Source organism: Cetorhinus maximus, chromosome 2 (assembly GCF_964194155.1).
Source record: "Cetorhinus maximus chromosome 2, sCetMax3.hap1.1, whole genome shotgun sequence".
Taxonomy (NCBI): Eukaryota; Metazoa; Chordata; class Chondrichthyes; order Lamniformes; family Cetorhinidae; genus Cetorhinus; species Cetorhinus maximus.
The window spans coordinates 179,339,900-179,353,839 of record NC_135880.1 but is presented as its reverse complement, the minus strand read 5'-3'; the positions used below and the strand labels follow the sequence as shown (position 1 = coordinate 179,353,839).

At 44.9% G+C, this 13,940-nt stretch overlaps 1 protein-coding gene across 1 annotated transcript; it reads left to right on the top strand.

Annotated features, from left to right (window-relative positions):
- The first annotated feature begins 7,953 nt into the window (after positions 1–7,953).
- Positions 7,954–8,340, top strand: LOC144691493 (histone H2B type 1-L-like). The gene has a single exon (XM_078559628.1). The coding sequence runs from the start codon at positions 7,954–7,956 to the stop codon at positions 8,338–8,340; it is 387 nt and encodes a 128-aa protein (XP_078415754.1).
- Positions 8,341–13,940: the final 5,600 nt, after the last annotated feature.

Genomic DNA, 13,940 nt, shown 5'->3' with positions numbered 1-13,940 from the left:
GAGCGAGAGGTAGAACTGAGAGCGAGAGGTAGAACTGAGAGCGAGAGGTAGAACTGAGAGAGAGATAGGAGAGATAGAACTGAGAGAGAGGTAGAACTGAGAGAGATAGGAGAGGTAGAACTGAGAGATAGAACTGAGAGAGAGGTAGAATTGAGAGAGAGAGAGAGATAGGAGAGAACTGCGAGAGAGAGATAGGAGAGAACTGCGCGAGAGTGAGATAGGGGAGAACTGCGCGAGAGTGAGATAGGAGAGAACTGAGCGAGAGTTAGGAGAGAACTGAGCGAGAGTGAGATTGGAGAGAACTGAGCGAGAGTGAGATTGGAGAGAACTGAGCGAGAGTGAGATTGGAGAGAACTGAGCGAGAGTGAGATTGGAGAGAACTGAGCGAGAGTTAGGGGAGAACTGAGCGAGAGTTAGGAGAGAGCTGAGCGAGAGTTAGGAGAGAGCTGAGCGAGAGTTAGGAGAGAGCTGAGCGAGAGTTAGGAGAGAGCTGAGCGAGAGTTAGGAGAGAGCTGAGCGAGAGTTAGGAGAGAGCTGAGCGAGAGTTAGGAGAGAGCTGAGCGAGAGTTAGGAGAGAGCTGAGCGAGAGTTAGGAGAGGGCTGAGAGATATAAGAGAGAGTTGAGAGAGGAGAGAACTGAGAGATAGGAGAGAATGTAGGGAGACAGGGGACATATAAAGGAGAGGTAGCAATAAGTAATAGGCGAATAAAGGATAGGTAGCGGTACCTTTGAGAAGGTGATAAAAAGAGTGAGTTGGAACCACCTACCAGAGGGAGATAACAGAAAAGATATAAAAAGCTAGATTCAGCAACTGTGAGAGATATATTAAGAGAAAGAGGTAGTCAACATACAAACAACTGCAAGAAAGTAAAGGCAGGCAAAAACAGAACGTGACCCTTACAGAAATGAAATGAGAGATACCAACTGAAAGAGAGTGAGAGACAGAGAGAAGGAAAAATACCTGTATAACAACAGACAAGAAAGTGAGGGCAAAAAATTATATTGACAGCCTGAGCTGTAAAGATACCCGTCAGAGTAAGGAGAGCAGGAAAGACAGCTAACGAACGAGGCAGAGGAGGCACCAAAAATAAATAACCAGGACAAGAGCAAAGGACAACAAGGAGTGAGAAATAAGTGAGATAGACAACTTGAGAGAGATAGGAGACAACAAAGAGATAGGAGACAACATGAGAAAGAGATAGGAGAGAACTGAGAGAGGGATAGTAGAGAACTGAGAGAGGGATAGGAGATAGCAGAGAGATAGGAGATAACTAAGAGATAGATAAGAAAACTGAGAGAGGGATAAGAGACACTAAAAACTGAGAGAAGGAGGAGAAACTGAGACAGTTGTGAAAGAGAGGGAGATAAAGGGGGAGGTAAAGGAGCAAGGAATTATTGAGATAAAAAGACAAACTACAGTGAGAGTGAGGTGAGACAGAGAGGTGGAGGGCAATAAGAGATTAGACTAGTGGATAACATTTGAGTGTGAGTAAACCAGACAGGTAAAAGATAATAAGGCAGAACAATGTGGGCAAACTGGAAGAGCCAGAGGAATTTTGAATTTGACTATCCAGATCGAAAAGGTTCTCTTACTCTCCGCTCAACTCACAGGACATATGGCAGGCCCGTGTTGGCCCTCAACTGGTGAGAGATCAACACCGAGATCAGTTTTATTAAACATTGAATAGCTCTTTCTACGTAAAGACATTATTAAGCTCAATAGCATATTTTTTTGCTAAATTACAATTGCATATTTTGGGATGCTGTAGCTCTTTTTCTTCCTTTAATGGTTACAATGATCCAGGGCAAAGGGAGATAAGTAGGCTGGGTAATAAAGCAAGACATAAAAGACTTGGAGAAGAGAGAGAATGGGGTAGTGGATAACAGGCTGTGTGCTGTTAATCTTGCTCATCCATAACTATAGTTTCTGTTTATTGGGCCATAATTTGCTGTCAAAATAACTCTGAGGCTAATGGTGCCACTGTTATTTATGTGCAAATTCCATAGTAATGGTAGGTATTGAGTCCTCTTTCTCCTTCAAGTACCATGCCTTAATTGGGCATTGCTGACCATGGATTGGCCCATGATTATGCTTGGCAAAGTGCTGCAGTGGTTTGCCATTGCCTTCTGCAATATGGCTGACCAGGAAACTCCCTCTCTTACCACCTGCCATCAGGTCTATTGGAAGGATTTACAGGCTGATAATCAACCTGTTTGACCACGTTATGAATGCACCTTCCATGGCTATCAAGCCCTGAAGTAGGACTTGAACCTAGAGCTTCTGACCCAGAGGTAAGGATGCTACCCACTGTGCCACAAGAACACCTGAGGTAATGAGCAGCCATGCAATTTGCTCCGTTACTCTCTTAGCTTTGCAAAAATGGCATCTCGTTGTCTGCCTCGCCAGTAACATGAATAGACTGCCGGAATGTTGCTGTCGTTGTGCAGGAGATGCAATTGAATGGTGGAGCAGGCTTGAAGGACCAAATGCCGCCCTCCTCTTTCTTATATTCCTATATATGTAAAGCATCTGCAATGAAGGCATTCAAAGAGGGAAGGTAGATGGTTTATCTTGGCTGCTCTGGTAAGGTTGATCAGCTTTTTCCTGCTGTTTCTTGGGCCTCACTGCCATAACCACCTCCCTCCATGAATTGAGTATCACCTCCTTGACAAGGCTTCAGTGCCTGACCCCAAACAGAATGTCCCAACTGCTCCTGCACTGTTAAAAATGGATAAGAAAGACTTGCATTTCTATCGCACCTTTCATAACCTCAGGATGTCCTAAATCATTTTACAGGCAATGAATAATTTTGAAGTGTAGTCACTGTTTCAATGTTGGAAATGCAGCAGCCAATTTGACCACATCAAGATCCCACAAAGAGCAATGTTATAATATCCGGATAATTTGTTTTCAGATGCTTGTTGAGGGATAAATATTGGCCAGAAAGAACTTCCCTTCTCTTCTTTGAAATAGTGCCATGGGAGTCTGACAGGGCAGACAAGGGCTCAGTTTATAGCTTCATCCAGAAGATGGCACCTCTGACAGTGCAATACTCTCACAGTACTGCACTGAGAGTGCCAATCTAGATTTTTGTACTCCATTCTGTGGGGTGGGACTTGAACCCACAACCTTCTGAATCAGAACTGTGCCTGCTGAGGACAGGACAGGCCTGGCTCCCTTAGGTTTGCTGTGCTTTTCTTTAATACGAACAATGCCCACAGCACTGGTTTAACTCTCGCGTCGCCTGAGGTAGTTCTTGGGGCCTGCCCCCTCACCCTTGCTTCATAATGGTATTGTGGTATAAGCCATGATTAGCAACCCTGGGACAACAAGGACCCTACATGAATAGTTCTCCAATGTGGCTGCTCTCCTTCTGACCCAGGTTAACCACTTCCTCCAGTGCTGTCACTGTTAGTCCTTTGCGCACTGATGTTTGATCCTAACGCTGCAGCTCAACCCCTGTGCACTCCACCCTCTGCTGCCCCTGTTCAGTAGTTGTGATTGGATGCTTTTCAAAACTGTGTAAACCTAATCGCTCTGTATCCCTACTAATAAAAACTGTATTTTAAATAAACACCATGAATCATATGGCAAAGAAGGAGGGCATTTAGCCCATTGTGCCTGTGCTGGCTCTCTGACAGAGCAATCCAATTAGCCCCATTTCCCTTACTCTTTTCTGATGGCCCTACAAAGTTTATCCCTTTGGGTGTTTATCTAATTTCCTCTTGAAAGTTGCTATTGAACCTGCTTCCGCCGCCGTTTCTGGCAGTGTGTTCCAGATCACAACAAGTCGCTGTGTAAAAATAAATTCTCCTGCTGGCTTTCTTGTCAATCACCTTAAATCTGTGTTCTCTGCCACTGGAAACAGTTTCTCCTTATTTACTCCATCAAAGTCCTTCATGATTTTGAATGCCTCTACTAAATGTCCCCTTAACCTTCCCTGCCCTCAAGAGAACAATCCCAGCTTCTGCAGTCTCTCCACATTAACTGAAATCCCTCATCCCGGGTACCCTTCTAGTAAATCTCCTCTGCACCCTCTCCAAAGCCCCGACATTCTTCCTTTCAAATGTTTGGCACTCAGAATTGGACTCGATATTCTAACCGGGACTTAACCAGTGATTTCATATCTTTATCTTTGTAGGTATCAGCACAGAGAGGCAGAACCTAAGGATTATGATGTAGACGCACTCCCAGAGGGAAAAAAGAAAAACTTGCACCGCTCAACGTATAAACGGTTTTTAAGTTGTCCCGAAGGAGTAAGGAATTAATTTGAATTATTAAATGAGAAAATGGTTTTTATTTTGAAATTTATATTTCATTTTCCCATTGGACTTCTAGGTTCGGGAACTATCGCTTGAATGAAAATAGATTTTGTCATAGCTCATTGTATTTCATGGATTGGATAAATGCCTGAACTGATTGATGAGCTAGCAAGATACTCTTGGTTACAAACCAGCCTATGCAAGCTGATTGAAAAGGTTTCCCCATTTTAGCAATAACCTTGGATGTGCAATGAAACTCATTTTGATGCAGAGTGTGGATTATTAGAAAGTAAATTGTTGCTTTGGAGATAATTTGACCTCCAATTTTCCTACTGTGACTCAGGGTGGGTAGAGCTTCTTGCCTCTGAGTCAGTGGGTGGGATTATAACTCATTCAAAACTCATCTGCTTGCGCAGTTAAAATCAGACCCGAATGATCGTGGGTTCAAGTCCCCCTTTAGGGACTTGAGTATATAAACTAGTGTAGTACTGAAGGAGTGCTGCCCTGTTGGAGGTGCCGTCTTTCAGAGGAGATGTTAAACCGAGCTCCCATCTACTTTTTCAGGAGGGTGTTAAAGATCTCAAGGCCATGATTTTGAAGAGCAGACCTACTTAGGCTCTTTGTTCAGTAACATCTCAAACTTACATTCTCATTGAGTGTTCATATCCCTTCATAACCTTGCCTTTCCCCATTTCTGTAAGCTCCTCCACCCCTATTCCCCACTGAGATCCCTGCATGCCTCCAATTCTTGCCACTTGGGCACTCCCAATTTTAATCGCTCCACCATTGGTGGTCATGCCTTCAGCTGCTGGGCCTTAAACTCTGGAACCTCCGTAAACCTCTCTCTCATCCATTAGGATGTCCCTTAAAACCTACCTCTTTGACAAAGCTTTTGGTCACCTGCCCTATTATCTCCTTATGTGACGCGGGTCAGGTTTTGTTTGATAATTGCTCCTGTGATATTTCTTGGGACATCTCACTATGTTGAAAGTGCTAGATCAATGCAGGTTGTTGTTATTGTTGTTGTAGAATGTGAGTACATGCTGATAATTTCTCAAAATTGAGCTGCTTTAGCCACGAGTATCAATTCACGTTAATCTCATGTCTTTTTGCGACCTCCTGCGTCTTGGTGGGTTGAACTGGGCATTGCACCTCAGGAAAGATGTATTGGCCCTCGAGGATAGCAGAACAGATTTAGCAGAATGATACCGCAGCTTGAGTATAGAAGATTAAGGGATGATCCAGTTAGGATCCTAAATGATTTGATAGGGTAGATTTTCTCTGGTGGGGTGGGGGTGGGGGGGGGTGGGTGGGGTGTGCGTGGTGGGGTGGAATCCTTAAAATTAGAGCCCAGGCCATTAAAGGGTGTTGTCAGGAAGCAATTCTTCACACAAATCTGGAACTCTCTGCCCGAAAGGCTGTTGAGGCTGGAGTTCAGTTGAAAATGTGGTTGATGTTTCTTTTTAAGCATATCATCTCACACACTTTTCTCCCCTTGGGAGATAGTGAAAGGGTTCACGGACTGACTATCAGCCCTTTGAACTGCAGCATGAATGCTCCTTCTGTTGCCAACAAGCCCTGGCGTGAGACTTGAAGAGTTTCTGGTCCAGAGACAGTTGTTATGACATAGCAGTTGGTAAAGGCTGAGTTGTTTAAATCCCAGAGCGAAACTTGAACAACTGTCATAACCTATATTTTCAATTGGTATGTTTGAGATGCAGCTCTGAATTCAGGAATAAGACCACTGAGCCTCAAGAGGTTTTTATATAAAACTAACTTAAGCATTTATTAATTTACAACAAATTAAACACACACCCATGTCTACAAATTACTACCATAATAACTTTTAAGCAGATCCCCAAATCCACCAAGTCAACAGTAACCCATAGACTTTAAACAGACACCAAGCAAAGCACATTTGACCTTACGAATTCAAAATGAGGTTCCTTTGCAGACACAGTGGGAGGCTTACAGGCTGATTAAATCTTAAATGCCTCTGACTTACACACAATCTCCTTTCCCTCTTTATACCTAGCTTCCCCCTTGAATGTAAATTTTCCATGGTATCCTAGGCTTTTAAAAATCTTCTGACAATAATATTTTCATCCCACTAATTTTATCAGTTATATAAACACATTGCTTGGCTTCTCCCAGCTAGGTGCAAGATTTTACTCCCACTCTTGAATGCTTTATTCAACCAATGCAAATTTACACTTTACCTTCTATCCTCACTTACTGTTTACCCAATTAACATCACAAACTACTATACATCAAAGCACCCAGACTAGCTGGCTTTAATCCAATTAACACACACACACACACAGACACACACATAGACACAGACCCCACTACAATTCTATTTAGAAAATAATTTCCAATAACATTACAGACATTAATATCTCTTCATGGCAGCAAGGATGCTACCCACTGCGCAGGGAGACCCCCTGGCGAAGGTGTTTAGGGCTACAGAAGCAAGGTGGGTAGATGGAGTTAAGATACAGCTAAACTATGATCTAGTAGAGCGACAGAACAGGCTTAAGGGACTGAAAGGCCTCCACCTGCTCCCATGCTCCATTCTGTTGATCTACATTAACACCAAAAAGGAAATTGAGTAGAGATTTTGTGGGGTCTCTAGTTTCTTCAGTGTTGGAAAGAGGCACATGAAATTAATACCTGACTGTTTTTTGTCACAGGACTGGAGCACCACGTCAGAGGCATTCATGTCTCAAATTAATTTAAAGGATGATTATCGACTAAGGGAAAGAAAACAATTAATGGATCAGAAAACTGTGACAAAAGAACTTTCCAGGAGGTATGTCATTAAGGAGATGCAACAGTTGACTGTTTTTTCTTTAAAAAGCTTATTGAAATTTTGAACGTGGTTACCTGCATTGGTAAATTAAGAACGTGGCTCGGTGATTTATATTTGCTTTACGATACCTGTGCTAATATATTTCTGTGTGTTTGGGTGTTAAATTATGTTTGATAATCGCTACTCTGAAGCGCCTTAGGGAATTTTTCAACAGGAAAGGCATTTTGATATGCAAGTTGTTGTTATGAATGCACAAACACTACACAGCCTGTAGTAGCAGTTGTGTCAGTAGGTGGCGGTGTGGTTAAAGATTTCAATATCAATCCCATACCCTAAGTCCCCGTTTTAAGTTGCCTCATTCAGTGTTTTAACATTGCGAATATAATGGGGCCAGTATGTGCACTAATCATTGGGATTTCGGTTTTAGCGTTGTTTCACGCCAGAGCTGACATGGCGTCACATGACTTGATTTTGGTGCCATTTTAGAGTGGCCTCTCCCACTTGCCGACTCTCTTCTGCTCCCCTACCCTTCTCTTAGTTTAACAGGCCGTTTTAAAAAAATTCATTCATGGGACGTGGGCTTTGCTCGCTGGGCCAGCATTTATTGCCTATCCCTAGTTGCTCTTGGCTTGAATCTTCTGGTCAGTGTGCGCTTGCCAATGTGTAAAACGATGTGCGCTGACGTAGGGCGTGTGTCCTGGCATCACCGCGCGTCATTCCGATCCTCAGTTCGGCGGCCGCGCGCCAGAGGTGGCTGTGTGCCTGCCGAACTGTCAAAGGCCTATTAAGGCCATTAATTAACTAATTAAACTGATTCTCAGGGCTGCCCGTCCAACCTTCAGGCTGATATGACTTGTGTTGGTCCGAGTTGAGTGCAATGCCTGACTTGGCGGCTGCGACGAAGGGCGGTGCATCCCGCAAGGCGTCGAAACAGTCGCTGATTAAAGTCACCAAGAAGCTGCCTAAGAAGCGAAGAAAATCCCGCAAGCAGAGCTATTCCATTTACGTGTACAGGGTGCTGACCCAGGTCCACCCTTCCACCAGGATCTCGTCCAAGGCCATGAGCGTAATGAATTCCTTCGTTGTCGACATTTTTGAGCGCATCGCCTCCGAGGTGTCGCACCTCATTCACTACAACAAGCGCCGCACCATCTCGGCCCGGGAGATCCAGAGCGCCGTCCCCCTCATGCTGCCAGGGGAATTGGCCAAACACGCCATCTCCGAAGGCACCAAAGCGGTCACCAAATACACCAACTCCGTTTAGGAAGACAATTCTAAAGATTATTAAAAAAAAATAACAACCTTCAGGCTGGCGGGGGAACAGGCAAAGAGCCCAGGCGGCCTTCGCGTTTTTCATGGAAGCTCATCCACGGGCGGGATGAGGTTTCATGAAGGTTTTATAACTTTAATAAAAATTTTTAATAAAATTCATAGACACCTCCCAGCTCATGTGACACTGTCACATGAGGGGACATGTCTGAATAATTTTTTCAAATCCTTTTTCTCTGGTTTTCACAATGAAATTAAACTCCCTGAGGCACAGAGCTGCCCCAGGGAGATTTCTGCGCTCTTTCGCACGCATGCACGATAGAGCGCAGGCCCCGACTCCCCCTCCCCCTCCCCCCCCCACCCACCCCCACCCCCCACCTGCACAGGGAACGCTGAGCGCTTCCGGGTGCGCGTCACGCTGGGCGGGCCTTAATTGGCCCGCCCAAGTAAAATGGTGGCGTGCAGCCAATCGTGGGTAGCGATTGGCTGGGCGCCCACCTGCGCCCGATCCCGCCCAGCCCACACGACGGGGAGAAAATTCTCCCCCTTGGGTAGGTGGAGGTGAGGTGAGCTGCCTTCTAGAGCTGCTGCATTCCATGTGGTGTAGGTACACCCACAGTGCTGTTAGGAAGGGAGATTTTCAGCTTAATTAACTGACTGCCAATTTTTATACTCCAACTTGAGTTGAACTTGGCTGAGGTATCTCACCCTCCGGCACGCCTAAGATTTATTTGCCAGTTGAAATTGCTCCTTACAATCTTCAGCCTCTAAATCGGAAGTTATCCTGTGACTGCCTTAGCAACAAATGCAGCCAGTGCTGTTTCTGCCGTGCCTGCAGTGTATGTCAGTGTGATCACCTATCCAACAACAACCTGCCTTTCTATTAAGCTTTTAACATGGTAAAGTCATCCCGAGTCCCTTCACAGAAGTCATATGGAAAGGGTTCACATGATAATATAGGGACAGAAAGAGCTTCTCGAGCCTCCGCTTTTCAATGAAATCCTGGCTGATCTGCGGCCCACTGACCCACCTTGGCCCCATATTCTTAATAACTCCCCTTAATAAAAAGACAATCAATCTCGGATTTAAAATTTACAATTGACCTGGCACCAATTGCCATTTGCGGAAGAGAGTTCCAAATTTCTACCACTCTTTGTGAATGGAAGTGTTTCCTAATTTCCCTCCTGAAAGGTCTGGCTCTAACTTTCACACTCTGCCCCATAGTCTGAGACTCCCCAACCAGCGGAAATAATTTCTCTCTATCAGTGCCTCTTAATATCTCAAAACCTTCAATCAAATCATCCCTTACCCTTCTAAATGCCAGGGAATACAAACTAAATTTGTGTAATCTCGCCTCATAATTTAACCCATAACAGTCTAGATTTTTTTAGTTCTTTCGCAGGATGTGAGCATCACTGGGAAGGCCAGCATTTGTTGCCCATCCCTAATTGCCCTTGAACTGAGTGACTTGCTAGGCCATTTCAGAGGGCAGTTAAAAGTCAAGAGTCACATATAGGTCAGACCAGGTGAGAATGGCTAATTTCCTTCCCTGAATGACATTTGTGAACCAGGTAGAATTTTTACAACAATCGATGATAGTTACATGGCCATCATTACTGAGGCTAGCTTTGTATTCAAGCTTTATTAACTGAGTTTAATTAACTAGCTGCCGTGGTGGGATTTAAACCCATGTCCCCAGAGCATTAGCTGGGTCTCTGGATTACTAGTCCAGTAACATTACTACTATGCCACCAACTCCCTTTAATCATTTTGGTAATCTATGCTGCACTTCCTCCAAGGCCAGTATATCCTACCCAAGGTGTGATGCCCAGAGCTACTCAGAGACTACTCAGGTGTTGTCTGAAGCATGACTTCTACCCACTTCTCAGAACCAGCCCTAACTTTCAGTGACTTTCAGGTCAGGTGTTTCTCACGTGTCGGTGCAGACTCGATGGGCTGAAGGGCCTCTTCTGCACTGTGATTCTGTGACACATTTAATGGGTTATTTACGCATGAATGTAGCAATTTAATGAATCTCAGGGAGGCTGGGGGCGAAATAACGTTTTCGCAAGGCGATGGCAGAGTGGTGTAAATCGTCCAGGAACTTGTGGCTATTCACAACCCATGGGGAATCACTCCTTCACTACAAGTTGCTAAAGATTTACACATTAATAACACCATTATACTGGCCCAATGTCCAATTTAGATCAGAAGGTAGTCCTTTTGTTATACCCCTGATTGTGGACACTGTGTAGTACATAGAAACAGGAGGAGGCCATTCAGCCCCTTGAGCCTGTTCCATCATTCAGTTAGATTATGGCTGAACTGTATCTGAACACCATCCACCTGCCTTGGCTCTATAACTTATTTATTTCGCGTGTACATAGTCACAGAGCCAAGCAACAGCCTTGTCAGTGGCTAGATGGAGTTCTTTAAGCCTGCCTTCAAGTTTAGTTAACGGACACTCCTTGACAATGTGAGTCATTGTTTGGACTGCACCGCAGCTGCAGCCTGGATGGTCTGGGCAACCCCACTGATGTTGGGTGGCTGCACAGAGGCCTTGGCCAATCCGGAAACGGTTTAAAAAGACCCACTGTCGCCACGGGAGATCAAAGCTGGGTGGACGAGCAGCAGGGTCTATGGTGAGAAAATGATTTCTGGCGGGTGTTTCCCCTGCCAATCTTCCTGCCTAACGTCCTCAGCTGTTATTTCAAGGAGTGATGGGTTTAATCATAAGGTGGCGTAAGGGAAGGCGTACTGCTGGTGGGTTGAGGAGGTAACAGAATAAGGGCAGGCTTGGGTTGGAGTAGACCTTCTCCAGTCGCTTGCCTGTTGCAATTACCCTCCTGATGTGGGGGTGGGCGGGACGCAATGTTGCTCAGGACTGGGAGCCGGGGGAGAAGACTCGGTTAAAGAGTACCTGTGAATGATGCGCGTTTTTGAGTTGAGTTCCACCTCGTTAAATCCAGTGCAGGCAGATTGATATCATACTTGGGCCACAGTATTCTGCAGCTGAGTACATGATAGCAAGAGCAGAGGTCCTTAACATCTTGGCTTGTGACCATGAGATACCGGCCAGTTTACAACCTCCACAGGTTGTTGCAGCTTTTAATTTTTTAATCTTTAAATCCTGGTGCATGTCTAAAGTCGCCAGCCTCCCAAAACCAGGTAAAGACTCAAAATTACCGTCAAACCACTGGCCAATATTGCTGCTATCAGTGTGCTTCAAGGTAATCCTAATCCTATAGCAGATCAAGCTAGAAATAGAGAACGCTCTGAGTGCAGACCAAGTAGGCTTTCGACAAAGAAGAAGTAAATGGGATCAGGTCCTCACATTAAACACTTACACTGAAAATGGCTTTCAAAGGAATCTCAAAACAGGGACAAATTTCCTGGACCTCACTGCAGTCTACAGTACAGTCTAGTACATTGGCCTATTTGTCAAAATATCAAGAGTTCTTCCTCCCTGGGTTATTGACGCAATTGAAACGCTACTCCAGGACAGATGGTTCAAGGTGCAAGTGGGGCGACAAGACCAGAATCAGGAGGAAACAGACGAATGGGCTACCCTAGGGATCTGTCTTAGCTCCAACCCAGTTTAATCTGTACACCAACGACCTACCCCCAACCCGGTCCCGGAAGTTTATCTATTCAGATGACAGCTGCTGTGGCATACAGGCTCAGACTTCCCCCAGAGCCAGAAGGCACATTAAAGAATGACATTGTAAAGCTGACCGACTACTGAAAGACATCATGCCTACAGCCGAGCACCAGTAAAACAGTCTCTAGCATATTCCACTTTCACAATTCCAGTGCTAAGAGGGAACTGAATATCACCCTGGATGGCCAGATGCTGAAGCACCATCCCCACCCTGTTTATCTAGGCATCGCTGTTGACAGAACCCTCCCACCCAGACAGCACCTCATTAAAACTGTGGAAAAAATTAACACCCACTCTGTAATCTTTAACTGTAACATTCGCATCACACAAGTGCCCGGCAATGACCATCTCCAATAACACAGAATCTAACCATCTCCCTTTGATATTCAATGGCGTTAACATCGCTGAATCTATCACTATCAACATCCTGGATTTTACCACTGACCAGAAACTGAACTGGACCAGCCATATAAATACTGTGGCTACAAGAGCAGGTTAGAGGCTGGGAATCCTGTGGTGAGTAACTCACCTCCTGACTCCCCAAAGCTTGTCCACCATCAGGAGTATGTTGGAATATTCTCCACTTGCCTGGATGAGTGCAGCTTCAACCATGCTCAAGAAGCTGGACATCATCCAGCACAAAGCAGCCCACTTGATCAGCACCCAATCCACCACCATCAACATCCACTCTACCGCTGACACACAGTGGCAGCAGTGTGTCCCATCTACAGGTTGCACTGCAGCAAATCACCAAGGCTCCTTCGACAGCACCTTCCAAACCTGCAACCTCTACCATCTAGAAGGACAAGAACATAAGAAATAGGAACAGGAGTAGACCATTCAGCCCCTTGAGCCTGCTCCGCCATTCAATAAGATCATGGCTGATCTTCTTGTGTTTCGATTTCAACATTCCCATCTAACCCCAATAACCTTCGATTCCCTTGCCTAACAAGAATCTATCTACCTCTGCCTTAAAAATATTCAATGACCCCGCCTCCACCACCCTCTAAGGCAGAGAATTCCAAAGACGCACAACCCTCAGAGAAAAAATTTTTCCTCATCTCTGTCCTAAAAGGGCAACGCCTAATTTTAAAACAGTGGCCCCTAGTTCTGGACTCACCCACAAGAGGAAACATCCTTTCCACGTCCACCTTGTCAATGCCGTTCAGGATCTTGTACACTTCAATCAAATCACCCCTCACTCTTAACTCCAATGGAAACAAGCCCAGTCTGTCCAACCTTTCCTCATAAGACAACCCACTCACTCCAGGTATCAATCTAGTAAACCTCCTCTGAACCGCCTCCAATGCATTTACATCCTTAAATAAGGAGACCAAAACTGCACACACTATTCGAGGTGCAGTCTCACCAATGCCCTGTATAACTGAAGCATAACACCCTTAATTTTCTATTCAATCCCTCTCATAATAAAGGATAGCATTCCATTAGCCTTCTTACTTACTTGCTGTACCTGCATACTAACTTTTTGTGACTCATATACTAGAACACCTAGATCCCTCTGCACCTCAGAATTATGCAGCCATTCTCCATTTAAGTAATACGCTGCTTTTTTGTTCTTCCTGTCGAAGTGAACAACTTCAGATTTTCCCACATTAAACTCCATTTGCCAGATCTTTGCCCACTCACTCAACCTATCTATATCCATTTGCAACTTCCTCATGTCCTCTTCACAACATACTTTCCTACCTATCTTTTGTGGCACCTGCAAATTTAGCTACCATCTCTTCACTCCCCTCATCTAAGTCATTGATGTAGATCATAAAAAGTTGAGGTCCCAGTCCAGACCCCTGTGGGATGCCAATCGTCACATCCTGCCAATCTGAAAAATACCCATTTATGCATACTCTCTGCTTTCTGCCAGCCAGCCAGCCAATCTTCTATCCATGCTAATATGTTACACACTACACCATGTG

Excerpts from the sequence above, each read along its gene's own strand:
- LOC144691493 (XM_078559628.1), top strand. The coding sequence starts at position 7,954 with ATGCCTGACTTGGCGGCTGCGACGAAGGGCGGTGCATCCCGCAAGGCG.